Raw genomic sequence first — 20372 nt, 5'->3', positions numbered from 1 at the left:
GAAGGAAACATTTGGTAACAGTCTTGAACTAAATATTGTTAAAACTGTCGCAGCAAGATCCAGGAGTTGGGGGCATGGGTGGGCAGCAGTGAGAGAATGATTAAAGCGTTGTGAGAGCTTCACTTTGGTGTGGGGTAAGTTGCTCAGAAAAACATCCCTGTAAGGCTAGGACTGTGTGATGCTGATATTATAATGAAAAGTATATCTAAGTATGAGTATTAAAAATGTGAAAGTAACCATTGAACTGCCAAATTAACATGGGAAAAAAGGATAAACAAAAGTTTCACTAGCTGGGAAAGAAGAAAATGAAGAAATAAAGAGCAAATATAATGAGCAGAAATTACAAAGTTACATAAAAAGAGAAAGAGCACCAGTCTTCCTGTCAACTTGAGGATGGCAGTACTTTTAGTCCCTTGATGTCACTGTTGAGCTGCTGGAAAATCCTCTTTGAAGTTTGCTCTGTGTCTAAACTTCTCATTATATGAAATTATTTCCTCATTTTTAACTACTTTGGGTTTAGTTTTCTGATTCAGTATATAGTATCCTAATAGATAGACCCCCTTTTACAGATGAAAACACTGAGGTTCAGAGAGGCATAAACCTAAAAGGATGAGAAGTTGAGAGGAGAAAATCACAGTAAAATTTTGGAATTTAGAAGACCTGAGAAAATTTAGTGGACTTGAGTAACCAGTTTCACAGACCCAAGGAAGCTAAATCCTAAGTCATTTGTGCTTGATTTATAGATTTATACCCCAGAATCCCCAAAAGTCTCAAAAAGTGGCACCACCAGATGAAGTAGAGTGAGCTACTTCATAAGAGAATTGATTGGAAACCTGTTTATGTAATGGTTTGATCCCCACATCTTTTCGCTCCATCCAAGGTACCAATTTTCTAAAGGTTTGTATCATGAAGGGATGTTGAATTTTATCAAATGCTTTTCAGTATCACATGAAATGATCATATGGTTTTTGTCCTTCATTCCATCGATATGATGTATCACATTGGTTGATTTGTATACGTTGAACCATCCTTGCATCTCGGATAAATCCCACTTCATCATGAATGATCTTTTTAATGTGTTGTTGAATTCGGTTTGCTAGTATTTTGTTGAGGACTTTTGCATCAATATTCATCAGAGATGTTGGTCTGTATTTTGCTTTCTTTGATGTGTCTTGGTATCAGGGTATTTTACTGGCCCCTTAAAATGAGTTTGGAAGTATTTCCTCCTCCTCTGTTTTTCAGAGTAGTTTGAATAGGATTGGTATTAGTTCTTTTTTAAATGTTTGGTAGACTTCAGCAGTGAAGCCACCAGGTCCTGGGGTTTTCTTTATTGGGAAACTTTTTATTACAGGTTTGATCTCATTACTTATTAATGGTCTGTTTAGGTTTTAGATTTCTTCGTGGTTCAATCTTGGTAGGTTGTATGTGTCTAGGAATTTGTCCATTTTTTTTCTAGATTTTCCAGTGTATTGGCATGTAATTACTCACATTAACTACTAATGATCCTTTGAATTTCTTTGATGTCAGTTGTAATGTCTTCTTTTTCATCTCTGATTTTATTTGGATCTTCTCTTTTTTTTCTTGGTCTGGCTAAAGTTTTGTCAGCTTTTCAAAACAACATTTTGTTTCATTGATCTTTTGTATTCTTCATTTCAATTTTATTTATTTCTGCTTTGATCTTTATTATTTCTTTTATTAATTTTGGGTTTGGTTTGATCTTGCTTTTCTGATTCTTTCAGATGCATCATTAGATTATTTGAAGTTTTTTCTCTTTTTTTATATAGACACCTGTAGCTATAAACTTCCCTCTTAGTACTGCTTTTGCTGTATCCTGTAGGTTTTGGTATGTTGTGCTTCCATTATCATTTGTTTCAATAAAGTTTTCAATTTACCCCTTAATTTCTTCATTGACCCACTGGTCATTCAGGAGCATTTTGTTTAATTTCCACGTGTTTGTATAGTTTTGAAAATTCCTCTTGTTGATTTTTTGTTTTATTCCATTATGGTCAGAGAAGATACTTGACATTATTTCAATTTTTTGAATGTTTTAAGACTGGTGTTGTGACCTAACGTATGGTCTATCCTTGAGAATGATCCATGTGCTGAGGAGAAGAATGTTTATTCTGATATCCATTAGATGAATGTTCTGTAAATATCTATTAGGTCCATTTTGTTCTACAGTACAGATTAAGTTTGATGTTTCTTTTTGATTTTCTGTTATTGGAAGATCTATCCAATGCTGAAAGTGGGGTGTTGAAGTCTCTAGCTATTATTGTATTGAGGTCTCTCTTTCTCTTTAGCTTTAATAATATTTGCTTTATATATCTGGATGCTCCATTGGTGCATATATCTTTATGATTGTTATACTCTTTTGCAGAATTGACCCCTTTATCATCGTATAGTAACCTTCTGTGTCTCTTCTTACATTTCTTGTCTTGAAATCTATTTTGTCTGATATAAGTATAGCTACTCCTGTACTTTTCTTGTTTCCATTAGCATGGAATATCTTTTTCTATACCTTTATTTTCAATCTGTTCGTGTCTGTATAGGTAATGTGTATTTCTTTTAGGCAACAGATAATTGGGTTTTGCTTTTTTATCCATTGAATCACTGTGTCTTTTGATTGGAGAGTTTAGTTCATTTATGTTCAGTGTTATTGATAAGTAAGTATTATTGATAAGTAAGGACTTCCTCCTGCTATTTTGTTATTTCTTTTCTGGTTGTTTTGTATAGTCTTCTCTTCTTTCCTTCCTGTCTTCCTTTTAGTGAAAGTTATTTTCTCTGGTGGTAGGATTTAATTTCTTGCTTTTTATTTTTTGAGTATCCATTGTATGTTTTTCAATTTGATGTTATCATGAGGCATGCAAATACTATCCTATAACCCATATTTTAAACTGAGGGCAATTTAATACATTGCAAAAACAAGCAAAAAGAAAACTAATACAGACTCTACACTTTAACTTCATCCCCACACTTTTAAACTTTTTGTTGTTTCTTTTTATGTCTTACTGTACTGTCTATGTCTTGAAAAGTTGTTGTAGTTATTGTTTTTGATTGGTTCGTCATTTTATCTTTCTACTTAGGATAAGAGTAGTTTACACACCATAATTACAGTGTTATAATATTCTGTGTTTTTCTGTGTTTACTTATATTACCAGTGAGTTTTGTATCTTCAGGTGATTTCTTATGGCTCATTAACATTCTTTTCTTTCCTATTGAAGAACTCCCTTTAGCATTTCTTGTAGGACAAGTCTAGTGTTGATGAAATGCCTCAGCTTTTGTTTGTCTGGGAAAGTCTTTATTTCTCCTTCATGCTTGAAGGATATTTTCGCCAGATATACTATTCTAGGGTGTCAGTGTTTTTCCCTCAGCACTTTATGCATGTCATGCCACTCTCTCCTGGCCTGCAAGGTTTCCACTGAAAAGTCTGCTGCCAGGTGGATTGGAGCTCCATTGGATGTTACTTGTTTCTTTTCTCTTGCTGCTTTTGGGATCCTTTCTTTATCCTTGACCTTTGGGAGTTTGATTATTTGAGGTAGTTGTCTTCGAGTTAAATCTACTTGGTGTTCTATAGCCTTCTTGTTCTTAAATGTTGATATCTTTCTGTAGGTTTGGGAAGTTCTCTAATAATCTCCCTTTGAATAAACTTCCTACCTCTCTCTCTTTCTCTACGTCCTCTTTGCTGCCAATAACTCCTAGATTTGCTCCTTTTAGGCTATTTTCTAGATATTGTAGGCATGCTTCATTCTTTTTGATTCTTTTTTCTTTTGTCTCCACTATGTATTTTCAAACAGCCTGTCTTCAAGCTCACCAATTCTTTCTTCTGCTTGATCAGTTCTGCTATTAAGAGACTCTGATGCATTCTTCAGTTTGTCAGTTGCATTTTTCAACTCTAGAATTTCTGCTTGATTCTTTTTTATTATTTCAATCTCTTTGTTAAATTTATCTGATAAAATTCTGAATTCCTTCTCTGTATTATCTTGAATTTCTTTGAGTTTCCTCAAAACAGCCATTTTGAATTCTGTCTGAAAGGTTATATATATTTCTCTTTCTCCAGGATTGGTCCCTGGTGCCTCATTTAGTTTGTTTGGTGAGGTCATGTTTTCCTGGATGGTCGTGACGCTTGTGGATATTCGTCAGTGTCTGGGCATTGAAGAGTTAAGTATTTATTGTAGTCTTCACAGTCTGGGCTTGTATGTGCCTGTCTTTCTTGGGAAGGCTTTCCGGATATTCAAAGGAACTTGGGCCTCAAGCCCAATAATGCTATGGTTCTTGCAGACTAATGCCTCAGTGGGTTTAGATAAGATCCGGAAGAATTCTCTGGACTACCAGGAAGAGACTCTTGTTCTCTTCCCTTACTTTCTCCAAACAAATGGCATCTCTGTGTGCTGAGCTTCCTAGAGCTGAGTTGGGGTGATGCAAGCCACCCCTGTGGCCACCACCACTGGGACTACGCTGCGTGAGACCTGAGGCCAGCACAGCACTATGTCTCACTCAAAGCCCACTGTAAACACTGCTTGGCTACTGCCTGTGTTCTCTCAAGGTCCTAGGGCTCTACGACTAGTAGTGGGGGAAGCCAGCCAGGTTTGTGTCCTTCCCTTCAGGGTGAAAAGTTCCCTCAGACCCAGGGCATGTCCAGAGATGCTGTCTGGGAGGCAGAGTTTGAAGTCAGAAACTTTAGAAATCTAGTTGGTGTTCTGTTTTACTGCAGCTAAACTGACCCTCAAACCAGAAGACAAAGTCCTTCCTATTCTTCCCTGCTCCTACCACTGCCAGCCCATGGGGAGTTCTGCCAGGCCACTGCCAGTGGTCACTTAATGTCCAGAGGCTCTGCAGTCAGCTTGTGGTGAATGTTGCCAGGCCTGGGACTCACCCTGCAGGGCAGTGGGCTCCCCTCTGTCCCAGGGCAGGTCTAGAAATGCTGTTTAATAGCCTAGGCCTGGTTTCGGGGGCCCCAAGAGCCCACCTGATACTCTACCCCACTGTGACCAAGCTAGTACCTAAGCTGCAAGACAAAGTACTCTACTTTTCCCTCTGCTTTTCTCAAGCAGAAGGAGTCTTTCACTGTAGCCACCACAGCTGGGAATATGCTGCATCAGACCTGAAGCCAGCATGTCTCAGAGTCTTCCCAAGCAAGGCCCATGGCATACTAGCTATATGTCACTCCTGGATCTCTGGGGCCCAAGGGCTCTTTAGTCAGTAGGTGATGGATCCTTCCAGAACTGAGTCCCCGACTTCAGGGTAGCAGGTTCCCTTCTGGCCCAGGGTGTGTTTAGAAATGTCATCCAGAAGCTAGGGCCTAGAATGGAGCCCTCATGACTGTGCCCAGTACCATATTGTACTGTGGCTGAGCTGTTATCCAAAATGCAAGACAAAGTTCTCTTTACTTTCCTCTCTTCGAGCAGAAGGAAGGAGTCACTTTCCTTGCTGTGAGCTCTGCTGCCTGGGGTTGGTGGAGAGGTGGTGCAGCCACTCCCTTAGCCACTCTGTCTGGTAAATGCTGCCCTAGTCCACTGGCTCTAAGCCCAGCCCAGCAGCAGGACTTGCCTAGGAATTGCAGTTCTGGTGTCCTAGACTGCTTTTCAAGTTTACTTAGGACCCCAGAGCACTGCAGCCCGTGATGGTGAGGCTTGCTGAGAAGCTCAAGTTTTGACCACTGGGATGGGGAATTTCTTTCTGGCTAGGGCTGGTCCACATGCTCCTTCTGTGGGCATGCAGTGGCTGAGCCCAGCACAGCTTTACTGTCTGCTGTGACAGGGCAGCATTGGTGCAATTCTGTGTCCCCCATTTGTTGTGCTGTCCCTCCCCCAAGTACACAGATTCTCTATCCACACTACACGGCCGCTGCAGGGGGATGGAAGAGGGGTTGGCATCGGCGATTCAAGGCTGTCTTTTGTGCCCTCTTCAGTGCCTCTTTCTGGAATATGAAGTTAAAACCAGGTACTGTGAGTGCTCACCTGGTTTTTAGTTCTTATGACAGTGCTATTTTGTATGTAGTTGTTAAAATTTGGTGCTCCTGCAGCAGGGACAATCGGTAGAGGCTTCTATTTGGTCATCTTGCTCCGCCCTCCTACTGCGTCAGTCTTAAATATGGACAACTAAGGCTCACCACATATCCAAGGAAAGCCTCCCATATGCATCAAACAGGAGAGCTTGGAGGAGATGAAATATGCATGGGAGAAGAATGTCTCAAAACAAATCCGTCAATGTCCTGGCAGAGATACAGATGACATTCATGAGAAAGACCAGCTTCCATAAAAATGGGATATTCAATGAGCAGAAAAGGATCCTTGAAATTTAGAAATAACATAGCAAAAAGATTGGAAGATAAAGAACTTTTCCAGAAGATAGATCAAAATGGCAAAAATAGGTAAAATAGGAGAGAAGAGTTAAGAATATTAGAGAACCAGCTCAGGAGATCCAGTGTCCAACTTAGAGGAGTTCCAAATAGAGGAGAGAAAATGTGGTGGAGGAAATGACGAAATGAAGATTTCCCAGATCTAAAGGACATGAATTTGGAGCTTGAAAGGGATCATCTAGTGCCCAACACAGTACATGAAAATGGACTCTCATCAAGAACACTGGGGACAAAGATCCTACATAGTTTGAAAGGGAAATGACAAGCAGTTCACATTCAAAAAGACAGGAATAAGAATAGCTTCAGACTTCTCAAAAGCAAATCTAGAAGCAGGAAGACAATGAAGCAATGCCTTCAGAATTCTGAAGGAGAATTAGTTTTGACCTTGATTTTTTATACTTAATCAAACTATAATGTAAGAGCAAAGGTAAAGTATTCAGACTTGTATAGTCTTTAAAAATTTACCTCACATTCACCTTTTTTTAGCAAGCCACTGGAGGATACGCACCATCTAAGCAAGGGAGTAAATCAAGAAAAGATAAGGGCTGTGTAGGAAATAAGAGATGCTCCACAGGAGACGCGGGCAGGCAGTCCCAGGGTGAAAGTGTGCAGGAGGCACAGAGGGCAATCCATCTAGGGTGGGCAGGTCTAAAGACACTGGGAGAAATTTCTTCAAGAAAATGAAGTTGATAGTATAACTGAGGAATATAAAAACCAGGAGAAAATAAAGACCTTTGGCAGGATGTTTTGGGTTTGAATTTGTGTTAAGTACGTAGAAAATTAAGTAAAAGAAAAATTATTGCTAATTCTGGGGGTGGGAAGAATGTTAAGGAAAGAAGGAAAGCTGGTCATAGTTTGCTATGTGGATAGGCATTTTGGTTGTTATAATAATGTAGACATTGAATATCAATCTAGCTAAAGTGATCATTATGGCCATATTGAGAGAAAGGGAGGAGTGAAGAGGTGTGTGGCTCAGACACTTGCGTCCTCACCTGCCACAGTGGGAATGCTCTGTGCAGGAAATCCAGAAGTTGCAATGGGAAGACAAGTGCCAGAAGAACAAGCTGGACAGCTACTTTTGGGAAAATGGATTCAGGAGGGAGGAGACATGACAGCAAACCCATGCATGTGTTTGACACTTTGAGCTATGTGCATGCTTCATTTTGATAAAGATAAAACCTTTAAAAAAATCATTTAAAATTAAGACAAGTAGTATAGAAAGTATAAAATAAAGTTTATCAGCTATTATACTAAATAATACTGAATGCAAGCTCTATATTTTACTAAGTGTAAATGGGCTGAATTTGACTGTTAAAGAACAGTTTATCAGATTGGATTATTCAACCTGTATTTATCATTTTTGCTACAAGCATCTATTGCCCTTTCTTCTAGTAAAGAACCTGATTTGGATTTGTGGATTTCCCCGGTTAGATGAGATTGGCAGAACTGCTCATCAAAGTTCGTGGCTCTCCAAGAAACTGACATGTGACTCTAAGCTATGCCATTAGGACGTCTGCTTCCTAGACTTTTATTCTTCCTCATAGTGACATACAGACTGGGAGTACTCGGGACTGAGTCATCCCAGCTGTTACAATATGAGGAAACTGTCCATCTGTTCTGCCACCTGGAACTCTCCGCTGCCCATTTCCTGTACTTTCTTTACTAGAAAATTTTCCTACTGGTTCTATCTTATGAATTCCTTTTCTGTTTTAACTAGTGAGTCTATTTCAGTTGCCTATAGCCAATGAACTCTAACTGATACAGTTGAAACCTCCAGTAAGATTCAGCTGGATAAGAGAAAAAGAAAGATTAAAATGAAAGGTGTGTGTATAAATGTATGTAAGTAAGCAAGCAAGAAAGGTAAAAACAAAAAGAAAGTAGAACTTACAATCCACAAAACAGAATTTAAGTTGAAAGGCATTAGAAACAAACAGGGTCATTATGAAATGATAAAATATATGATTCATAAGGAAGATGTAACAGTCTAGGATGAAAAACAAAAGCAAAAACAAAAAAACCCTAGCAAACAGAACCTCCCAGTCTCAGCAGTCAAATACAAATGCATAATGAAAAAAAAAACACCACTCTTAAAAACTGAGAGAACTTAAAGTACAGTTGTAGTGGGTATTTTAATTTCTCTGTTTCAGAATTTAACAGATAAAATATAAAGAATACAAAGATCCACCATTAGAGAAACAAGCAGAAAATATGAATAGGGAAAATTCAGGTGATAAATGCGTAGAGATATGTCCAACCACATTTAGGGAAATGCATGTTAAGGTAACAGGAAGAAAACATCTTCCACCCATCACATTGGTAGAGTTCAAGAGTTAGAACATCCAGTGCTGAAGACGATACTGGAAAATAGATACTCTCAAAGCTATTGATAGAAGTATAAATTATTACAATAGTTTAAATTATTACAATATTTGGGGGAAGTAACCTTCTATAAATGTTCATACCCTACTCAGCAATCTAAGTTTTGGGAATCTGTCTTACAGAAATAATTAGAACCAAAATGTACTGGATGGGCATACAAGAATGTTTATTGCAACACTGTTTCTAGTGGCAAAAAGTTGAACACTTGAATATGTGTAAAGGGAATAAAGTTGTAGTACATCTGTACTATGGAATGTTATTCAGCTCTCAACTTGGACATATAATTGACTAGGAAAGCAAATGGTAAAGTAATATGTCTGACCCCATTCGTGTAAAACATGTAATAAAAACCATGCATATGATACATATGTATGTATGAATGTGCTTCTGAATGTGAAGAAAGGTATGGAAGCATCAGCCAAGCTGTTCACAATTGTCATTTTAAGGAGGTGAGAGAGAGAAGAGGGGATCTTGATTTTTTTCACTTTCTATAGTAAGCCCAAGTTGCTTTTGTAATTAAGAAAAGATCATTAATAGATCAAGTTAGAACTTTACCATGTTAAGAAATTTTCTAGGAAACATGTAGTGTTTATTTTTAATATTCTTATTTCAATAGCTTTTGTGGTACCGGTGGTTTTGGGTTACATGGATGTATAGTGGTGTGATCTGAGATTTTAATGTACCCATCACTGGAGTAGCATACGTTGTACCCAATATGTCATTTTTTATCCCTTGCCTCCATCCCAACCCTCTCCCTTCTGACTCTCCATAGTCCATTATATCACTCTGTGGAAACGTGTAGTGTTTAATCAGCAAGAACGTTTAATTGGTAAATATATGGGCGTGCTTTCCTCTGAATCACAGCAACATTTGTTGTTATTTTCAATTAGCAGAATTTGCCATGTGTTATTTTAGATTTTAATTAAACGGCTACCTGTTCTATAGTGTTAGGGGTTCTGTTTTACTTCTAAATATTTTTTTGCTTTGAACAGGGCTGTCTTCATCAGTGGAATACAACATAATGGAGTTGGAACAAGAACTTGAAAATGTAAAGACTCTTAAGACAAAATTAGGTATTGTACTTTTTTTTTCTTGACTTGTGTATTGGCCTTGGTTTCTTATTAAAGACTTTACTGTAGTCTGAAATATTAGAAAATTTATGAAATCTTTATGTTAAAACTTTTGACCTGCCCAAAATCATTAATAAAGACTATCTTACAGTTTGGGGAGAGGATAAGTTTACATTTATTCACTTTTTTTGGTTTTATATATATACAAAATGACTTTTCAAAGGTTCAGAGGTTCAAAGATGTTGCTCCATTGCCTTCTCACGTGCATTATTTCCAACAAGTCATCTGTCATACTTATCTTTTAATGTGTCTTTTTTCTGTATCTGCTTTTAAGATGTCTTTATTGTTGATTTTGAACAATTTGATTGTGATACGACTTAGAGTAGTTTTCTTCATGTTTCTTAGAGCTAGGAGGTTATAGTTTTCAACTAACTTGGAAATTTTTTGACCATTACTTCTCCAAATATTTTTTCTTTTCTCCTCATGCTTCCCTTTTCAGGGCCTCCAGTTACATGTATTTTAGGCTATAGCTTAAGGATGTTCCTTTATTTTTCAGTTTTTTTTCTTGCTGTGTTTCAGTTTGGTTAGCGTCTATAGCTGTGTCTTCACTTTGAGCAATCTTCTGCATGTCTAATCTGCCTTTAATCTCATCTAGTGGTTTTTGCTTTTTTTGTTTTGCTACCATCTGCAGTTTTTATCTCTGGGGGTCTGTTTGGGCCTGTTTTGTATCTTCTATTATGTCTCTAATTAACACGTTCAATCTATGTCCTCCCTCTTTGTGAAAATATAGAATATAGTTATGACAACACTTAATGTTTTTGTCTGCTACTTCTAACGTTTGTGTTCTTGATATGTTTTGATTGATTGATTTTTTTCCTCATAATCACTGGTATTTTTGTGCTTGTTTGCATGCCTGGAAACTTTTGATTAGAAAATAGATATTTTGAATTTTACCTTGTCAGGTGAGATTTTACCCTTGTTGGGTGCCTCACTTATAGTATTTCTTTTGTTTTGTTTTGTTTTTTAAGACAGAGTCTCACTCTGTCGCCCAGGCTAGAGTGCAATGGTGCGATCTCAACTCACTGCAACCTCCACCTCCCCGGCTCATATGATCCTCCCACTTCAGCTTCCTGAGTAGCTGGGACCACAGGTGCATGCCACCACCGCTTGCTAATTTTTTTGTGTTTTTTTGATAGAGATGGAGTTTTGCCACGTTGGCCATGCTGATCTCAAACTCCTGGGCTCAAGTGTTCCGCCCGCATCAGCCTCCCAAAGTACTGGGATTACAGGCATGAGCCATGATGCCTGGCCACTTATAGTAGTTCTGTAAGTGAGGAACTTTGTTCTGAAATGCAGTTAAGTTACTTGGAAACAGTTTGATGTTATTGTGTCTTGTTCTGAAGACTTTTTAGGCTGGACCGGGGGATCATTACCTCTAGGGTTAAGTATTCCCCACTGCTGAGGCAAGACCCTTCTACAGATTCTGTCCAATGTCCTGTGATTGATGACATTCTGTACTGTCTTGTGGGAGAAGCAACTATTTTTGGCCTTTTGTGATTGTCGAGTGCTGTTTCTTTTCATATTTTGGGGTGGTTCTTTCTTTAGCCCTGGGTTGTTTCTTCACATGCCTGAGCCGATGTACTTGAGAATTTTTTATGAATTCTTTACTGAATACTCAAGGGTGACTCTTTGCAGATCCTTGGAGTTCTTTTTCTGTGCTTCAGTCTCCTGTCTGGCACTTTGCTGCACAGACTCCAGCTGACATAGTCTCCCCAGATTCCCATTTCATGCTCTCAACTCAAGGGATGAGCTGGGCTCAGCTTGTGTTCCTCCTTCTTGCATCATGGCCTGGAAACTCTCAAGACAGTAAGCTGGGTCAGAAAGGGCTTGTGTGGTTTGTTTCCTGTGTCTCAGGCGTCATTGTTCTTCCACGATCAGATGTCCAGTGTCTTGGAAACTGTTGTTTCATATCTGTGTACTTTTTGGTTTCTTAATTGTTTCAGGCTGGATGACAAACTGGTCCCTGTTGTTGCCACAGCTTCAGAAGTGGAAGTCCAGTGTTATATTCTTGAAAATCAAATACGGTGTTCATTTATTTTCATTTCTGTTAATAATATTATATTTCCTGAAGTTACTTCAGTCATCCTGCTGTTGGTGGATATTAGATCTGCTTCTAGTTTTTTGCTGTTACAAATAATGTTGTTATAATCATTCTGGTATGTAACTCTTGGTATATATGTTTTTTCAGGGTACATACTAGATATGGAATTACAAGATCATTGTATATGTGCCTGTGCAACTTTGTAGATAAAGCCAAATGGTTTTCTCACATAGTTATATTAGTTTGCATTCCTGCTGGGCATGAGTAGGATTCCTGTTGATCCATATCCTTGCCTATACTTACAATGTTGGACTTTAAAATTTTTACTGACTTAGTGGATGTGAAGTGGTGTTTCTTTGGTATTCTAATTCATATGTTCCTGATTTGTATTTTTGTTTTTACATTTCTAATGTTCATTTAGGTTCTGTTTGAAAAACAGAGGTTTGCTGGCAATAGATTCTCTCAGTTTTTGTTTGTTGGAAAACATACTAAAAATTTTTGTTTGGTAGTTATCAGCATTGGAAAGATGTTGTTCTACTGTCTTCTGGTTTCTTGTTAAAAGTCATGTTGTTGCTCTTTCAAAGGGCTTTAAAGATTTTCCTTTTGTCTTTGTTTAGCAATTTTACTCTGATGTGCTTAGATTTGGTTTTCTTTGTATTTATCTTTCTTGAAATCTATGTGTCACTTCATGATACTGTGGCTTGATGTCTTTTATCTATTTGGGAAAATCTTGGCCATTGTCTTATCAGATATTGCTTCTGCTCCATTCTCTCTTATTTCCTCAGGCTGCAGTTACACACATGCTAGACTTTTTCGTTCTTATATTCTTTTCTGTATTTATCTCCTTTTTTATCTTCATGCTTCAGTCTGATATTTTCTACTGGTCTGTCTTCCATTTTGCTTTCTTTCAGCTATGTCATAACTATTGTTAAAACTGTTGAGTTCTTCATTTCAGTTACATTATTTTTCAGTTCTAGATCTTCTGTTTATTTTTTATAGATTTAAATTTACTTGCAAAATTTTCCATTTATCACTTATTTTATTGAATATGTTAATCATTTATTTTAAAGCATCTTTCTGATAAATCCAATACGTGGATCACCTGGAGGTCTGTTTCTATTGTCTTTTTTTCCCCTCTTTTTCCATTTATTTATTTATTTATGAGATGGAATTTTGCTCTTGTTGCCCAGGCTGGAGTGCAATGGCCTGATCTCGGCCCACTGCAACCTCTACCTCATGGTTCAAGTGATTCTCTTGCCTCAGCCTGCTGAGTAACTGGGATTACAGGTGCCTGCCACCATGCCTGGCTAATTTTTTTGTATTTTTAGTAGAGACGGAGTTTTACCATGTTGGCCAGGCTGGTCTCAAACTCCTGACCTCGTGATCGGCCTGCCTCGGCCTTCCAAAGTCCTGGGATTACAGGTGTGAGCCACCGTGCCTGGCCTCTTTTTCCCATATCTGGTAATGTTTAATTGAATGCCAGATATTTCTTATACAAAACTATAGAAACTCTGTATCATGTTTTCTTTTTGGGAGAATGTACTTTTGCTTCTGGCGGACAATTACAGTAGGGACATAGCAGTCTAATCCATTGGGCTTGAGATCATTCAAGGCCAGGCTTTAGTCTTTGCGATGACTGGTCTATTTCCACTTTGTCCTTTCTTCATACTAGGGCATAGCTTTTCACTGGTCCTAATTGAAAGCCTAGTTGCTTAGTTATTGACTATGACCTCATTTTCTTAATGAATTTTAGTTTTTACCTCTCAAGAAACATGAGCCTGACAGAAGCTTTGCTTGGTTTCTCAGCCTCATAGTTGCATCTTTCTGTTGTTCTCGACCTCTTAGCCACTGGTGTCTTGAAGGGAAAGTGGCACTGTCTGCCAGGTTCACTTCTTTGCCCTTTTCTTTTCCGTATGATCATAGCCTCTCAAATTTTGACTGCATTGGTAGCCCCAAATGCCAATGTCTGTCCTCTTGGCTCTGTGTTTGCCAAAAGGTTTGCTTTAGAATCATAGCCTTTTACCCATTGATTTCTCAACCTCTTGGGTCCATGCCATTTATACATCGGGAAATGTCTTGCAGAAGAAGGTGTAGTACAAATTGGAGGTCTTAGCTCAGTTCACTTCACAGAATATTGGCCCCTCAGTTTTCATTGTCTTGATAGCTCTCCGATATGTTCATACAGATTTTTAAAAAATTAAGTTTGATTCATCTTTTCTACTTGTTCTTAGCATGAGGATTGGTGTTATAGGTAAAAGTAGAAGTTTGCTTCCAGCCTTTAGAAAACTAGAAGTGCTTATCTTTGGGATATTAAAAATAGAAGGGGGCCGGGCGCAGTGGCTCACGCCTGTAATCCCAGCACTTTGGGAGGCCGAGGTGGGTGGATCACGAGGTCAGGAGATCGGGACCATCCTGGCTAACATGGTGAAACTCCGTCTCTACTAAAAATACAAAAAATTAGCCGGGCGTGGTGGCATGCGCCTGTAGTCCCAGCTACTTGGGAGGCTGAGGCAGGAGAATCACTTGAACCTGGCAGGCAGATGTTGCAGTGAGCCGAGATTGCGCCACTGCACTCCAGCCTGGGAGACAGAGCGAGACTCCATCTCAAAAAAAAAAAAAAAAAAAAAGAATAGAAGGGATTTTTATTCATATAACTTTATTCATTCAGATATATATATATATATCAATATGTAGATCTATACGAAATACAAATATAGTAGGCCCTCCGTATTCGTGGGGGACTGGTTTCAGAACCCCCATGGGTACCAAAATCCACATATGATAGAAAATTATTGCAGAACCTGTGGCTACAGAAGGCCTACTGTATGTCTGTATTTTCAGAGTCAGCTGTATATCAACAATATATTTCCTTAACGATTGAGATGTCTTCACAGAGCTGAAATTTAAGCATCACAGGATTGAGGTGTTTAATGTAGCAAACTGGTTTTAAAACTCTGATTTTTGTCTGGTTATCGTAGTTCGTGCCTGTAATCTCAGCACTTTAGGAAGCTGAAGGGGGAGGATCGTTTGAGCCCAGGAGTTCAAGACCAGCCTGGGCAACATAGCAAGACCCTGTCTCTACAAAAAATAAATAAAAAAAATTAGCCAGGCATGGTGGCCTATATCTGTAGTCCCAGCTACTTGGGTAGTTGAGTTGGGGGGATCACTTGAGCCTAGGAGGTTGCAGTGAGCTGTGGCTGTACCATTGTGCTCTAGCCTGGGTGACAGAGCAAGGCCCTATCTCTAGGTTTTATAGTTTATGGAGGAAAATTAAAAGTAATTTATGTTTTTTAAAAAGAAATTATGTAAAAAACAGATAATAGCATTATGGAATGAAAATGTTAACTTGGAGAAAACTTTGTTTTATTTTGTTTTTCCTTTTAATAGAGAGGCGAAAAAAGGCTTCAGCATGGGAAAGAAATTTGGTGTATCCCGCTGTTATGGTTCTTCTTCTTATTGAGACAGTAAGAATTTATTTGCCTAGTTAAATAAAAGCAAATTATATTTTATTTACTTTAGCATTTGAGTATGGCAGCTCCCTCAGCTAAATAGTTTCTTGTAAACTAGTTTTCTATCAACAGGATTAAAATCCGTCTATGCCTTTATTTATGAAAATCCAGTAAAGCAAAAATGGAAATTAATGGCAATTTAAAAAAAATTCTGAAGATTATCTGTTTCTTCATGAAAGCAGGAAATTCAGTCTTTGTTTTCATTGAAAATTAAGAAAACAAGGTGTTGCAGATAACCTGCTTTAAATTCTGTGATAAAATATGAAAATTACATTATGAAATTAGTTCTGATAATATTTTACCACTTTTTTAAGTCTGTGGAGTTGTGTGTTTCCAATTGGTGAGATCACTTAGTAAAAGTATCTATATACTACCAGCTTTTGTCACAAGCTTTGAAATTACAATAACTTGCAGAATCTTTTAGAATTTCTTCAGTTCTTGTTTGTAGTCTGATTAGTTTTATATATAGCGTTTTGGTCTTGACTGCTTTCCCTCTATTCTGAAACATATATTTGGTTACCTATATTTTAATATTTTGTATTGGTGAAAAATCTTGAGAGCTGACAGTTTGCTGTTTGTCTTGTAGTCCATCTCGGTCCTCTTGGTGGCTTGTAACATTCTTTGCCTATTGGTTGATGAAACAGCAATGCCAAAAGGAACAAGGGTAAAGTAAAATCCTTTAAAATGTCTTTCTTTTGCAAAAGTATTCTGTCTATACCCTGAGTATTTCAAGTAAGCAAATGAAAACATTCACCTTTGTGCGTGTATATACTTCAAGTTGTATGAATTTCTTTATGCAAAGAGCCTTTATAATATAAACTGTGATTTTTGTTTCTAATTTTTTACTTTGGATTGACAGGGCCTTTTTTCAAGTGTTGGAATTTCCTTTTAGATTTCTTATCAGAGTTTATCTTGATTTTACTGAAATTCATTTAGCTATATGAAATTCCTTTAGCCATAGTCTTGATTCAGATCCCCCCACCTGAGTCTTTCCAGGACCTTGTGCCATCTGTTATTGCTGTTGTTGTATTCAGTTACAGCCTCTTCTCCATGAGTACAAGCTCACCATCATGCTCCAGGTGCCTCATCCTCAGACAGACAAGAAACTACCCTTTGCCATGTACAGTCTTATCTCTTTCTTTAGTTTTATACCCAAACCCACTGATAGAACAGGAAGTCGCTTACTATACTGACTTCCTAGTCACTTTTAACCCATTTTACTATACCAACAAAACAAGTCCCAAGCCCTATAGTATATTTTTGTACCCATCCCCCTTAGTGCTTAGTAGAGAATGACTTGTACATTATAGGAGATCCCTGTATAATTGTGTAAAAAAATAAGATACTCTGAATCCTTCCTACGTGGCTTCTCTTGAGATAGCATAGTTCCAAAGTATTATCTCTGTTGATCAATAAGCTTTTGTAGGGGAGAAGAAGTAATACCTTTTTCTAACCTATTGGAAGGTTCATGGCTGAGATGCCTATAACAAAAGATTAATAAGAGAAAAGCTGACAAACTTATTCAAGATAAGTTTTACGTATCACAGGGGTCTTCAGAAATGAAGAAGACCAAAGAAACAGAAAAAGCTGTGTACTTTTATGCTCAGGTTTGGTGAAGAGTGGACAGTAGTGGGAAGTATGATTGGAAAACAGGGGTGTGATCTAATGATTATAAACAGGGGGGATTTAGCAAGGCCTGTTCATATTCTTCTCGTTGTCCTCGTGTCTCCGGAGATAAACATATGCCTCTCCTCTGGGTGGGTTGCAGGGGGCACCCTCAGATGGGGGTCTTATGGCCTGCTTCGCAGGAGAAGGAGGCAGATCAGTGTGTGACCTTCCTAGGTTTTCTCAAATACCAGGTCCCATATTTTGGAGTAGTGTGTCTTGAACCCCATCGCTTTCTACCAGCATCATTTATTTCTTCTTCAAAAGATTGTCAAAAAGTTATTTTTTATTGGGCTGACTGTAGATTCTTAATTATCCCTGGTGTTTCTATTAGATGTAATCTGTGCTGACTAGTAAAACATTCAGATAGTTTCTTTTATTAGTAATCTTTGAAAATACTGTTCTACTTCAGTAGGGAATGATTTTTTCAGATCTCATTATAGAAATAGTAACTTTTTTGTGTTTTTTTTTAAGTTCTAGGTAAAGATAGTTTTTGAGATAGGGCTAATTGTTTAGGAAAAAATTTATAGCATTACTTTTTAAAAATCTGTGTTAACAGTTACATCTTTTGTAACTCTGAATTCCCAAGGAAAATTTGGGCAAAAGAAACTTTCAGGTATAGGAACAGGATATGTACATTTACTCTCTTTCTACTCTTAGCTTAATTTTGACATACTTGAATTGTGTAATTTTTGTATGTTGTGTAAGCATTCAGATAGCTATGTATTCTATTCTTATTTTTCTATTGTGTTTTTAAAAACTCTTTCCCAAAACTATTCAGAATTTTTTTCCTCAAGTGGCAAGTTGCCCCGTTTTATAACAGTAAGCATAATCATGTCATCTTGACAAGTAACTTAAATTACATTCGAGATAAGTAATTTTTCTTGAGCTTGTTAAAATTGTTAATGTGGTGCCTGAATTTGTTGATGAAATCAGTCTAATGTCATGTCTTGTTGGCCTTTGAAAGTCTAGATGTTATTTCAAAGTAGTAAACATTCATAATTTCAACTGTCTTATATTTATGAAACAGCTGTTTTAGGGAAACCAATATAATGGTGTCATCGAATTCTGAAAAGTGTCTTTCTCCCACCCCAGGGGCCTGGAATAGGAAATGCCTCTCTTTCTACGTTTGGTTTTGTGGGAGCTGCACTTGAAATCATTTTGATTTTGTATCCTTTCTTTAACTGAACGTTCAGCCTATCCACAAATTTTATACCAAGTTTTCTGGGGTAGTGGTTATTTACTAAGACACTTGTCTAGAAGAGAAAACAACAGGTTAGTCTTCCTCAAGCACTTAAAGTGGCTTTTTGTTTTGCTTTTCCTATGGGCCTTAAGACTTTTTGGAGACTGCCAAGAACTTGGGAAACTTGCATTCTGTTGGAGAGTTTTTTCCCTTGATTCTCACAGCTATCTTATGGTGTCCTCTGTTGTCGGCTTCTACAGCCTTCGATTTTTTGGAAACTTTACTCCCAAGAAAGATGACACAACTATGACAAAGGTAAGGTAGAGTCTTAGGTGACTGTGGCCTCTCATTTGCCTTCCCAGACAGACTGCTTTATTTAATAGTCATCCTGAATGGTTCATTTGCAGTGATAGGTATTTGTTTGTAAGTTGCGTCAACACAAACTGGAGGATTTTCAAAATGCTGAGTGAGTGGGAAAGGGATGTACCCTGTTTAATTTGGATGGCGTCCATTCACTGTAAATGCAGAGAACTGCAGAGCTTGTTAACTAGCTATAGAAGGCTCCTGAAAGGACTCTTTTTCCTCTAAAGAAAACGTATTGCTAATGAGTAACTTGGATTGTGCTAACTGTACTTCAGGGAGCTTGTTTGAAGTCTGAAGAACTTAGTTGCTACAAGTAGTAGGGACAAAGTATTTCAAATTTGAATAATTAAAGTAAGACGGAAGAGTTCTATTCAGAAACATTTTGTAGTCTGAGGCTAATTTGACTTTTTCCACAACATGTCATTGGCTTCAGAATAAAAAGGCTGTTGCCGTATATAGTGACTGAATCTTTATAAAATATTCCCATAGGCTGACAAAGAAGAATAACTAATAAGAGCTGAAAGCTTGTTTTGTTTTTATTTTATATTTTTAGCCTACTTAAAGGGGAGAAGTTATTTTACACACACACGCACACACACATATACACACACACAGCTATTTCTTTAAACTTAATAAGTAGTTGAGATATTTAGTATCTAGTTTAAGTGATCATAAATATTAATTTTTATTTTCAACTCCTCTTATTTACTATGGAAGAATAAACATGGGATGCATTATTATAAAAGTTTAGAGGTTTTGGATTTCTGGTGCTTTTTAAATCTTACAATTTACATTAGAAAAAGATGTGATAAAAGAGATCTTAAGCAATATTCTGGCCTTAAAAATGTAGTCAGAAGTATCCAATATGTTAATTATTTTTTACTTGACAGGCAGAGCCTTTTGAAACTAACAACTGCAATCAGTAACGTAAAATGCATTATGTAGGTGTCAAGTAATTTAAGTATTCTATAACTATATCTGTGCTAGGTACTGTAAACATCTTCTAGAACTTACAGATATAACTTTATTTTAAAAGTGTGTTATTATTTGAAAATTCTGTACTGAATAGTAAGTATCATTAAGAAATCGGCAAAGTACACTAGGTAACTAGAAGGCACAATAATTTCTCAGAATGTTACTGGGTTTGACTGTCATCCTGCTGTTTAACTGCCCAATATTCTTTCTCATTTCTCATAACAGATCATTGGAAATTGTGTGTCCATCTTGGTTTTGAGCTCTGCTCTGCCTGTGATGTCGAGAACACTGGGTAAGTTTCAATGAGAAATTTTCACTTAAAGATCCATGTTTTTAAAGACTGTCTTTACTGAACTTATTTAACATTTACTTTCTAAACTTTTTCATAAAGATTACCTTTGAAATACAGTGTTTCTTCCTACATCATTTTACACCTTTACTTCTATACTTTATGTATAGGGGCATACCAAGACAAATACTTTTATCAGATAAAGACTATTTATTTTTTAAACACTTAAAAGCATTCTTTCTCCAAACAATGGACTGGTTTTTTGTTGTGTTTTGTTTTTACTGACACATCTATAAGTTAGGCTTTCGAGTCCTCTAGTGAGGAAACTGCATTAAACTAATTTTTCTATATAAAAGTTTTTGAGCATTTATAATTTAGTATGGTTTAAAAAATTGAAAATTTGTAAATTATTTTAAGCTGCTTTGTGTCCACGAAATAGAGGTGAAAGCAGTGTAATCTCTGAGAACACACTCTGATTCA

At 37.3% G+C, this 20372-nt stretch overlaps 1 protein-coding gene across 11 annotated transcripts in view; it reads left to right on the top strand.

Annotated features, from left to right (window-relative positions):
* Positions 1-20372, top strand: part of LMBR1 (limb development membrane protein 1) — a 207711-nt gene that overhangs the window by 147338 nt on the left and 40001 nt on the right. For 9 of the 11 annotated variants that reach the window (XM_054560068.2, XM_024249608.3, XM_054560067.2 and 6 more), the window contains 6 exons: positions 9730-9810; positions 15296-15372; positions 16004-16081; positions 18178-18251; positions 18490-18580; positions 19829-19895. In XM_054560068.2, coding sequence (XP_054416043.1) covers positions 9730-9810; positions 15296-15372; positions 16004-16081; positions 18178-18251; positions 18490-18580; positions 19829-19895 — 468 coding nt within the window. Of the gene's footprint in view, positions 1-7359; positions 7483-9729; positions 9811-15295; positions 15373-16003; positions 16082-18177; positions 18252-18489; positions 18581-19828; positions 19896-20372 lie in introns of all 11 variants that reach the window. The other 2 variants (XM_054560072.2, XM_054560071.2) reach the window with 1 other exon arrangement.

The sequence above is a fragment of the Pongo abelii genome, chromosome 6 (assembly GCF_028885655.2).
Source record: "Pongo abelii isolate AG06213 chromosome 6, NHGRI_mPonAbe1-v2.0_pri, whole genome shotgun sequence".
Lineage (NCBI taxonomy): Eukaryota > Metazoa > Chordata > Mammalia > Primates > Hominidae > Pongo > Pongo abelii.
Note: the sequence above shows the minus strand (reverse complement) of the source record. Positions and strands in the feature narration are given on the sequence as shown.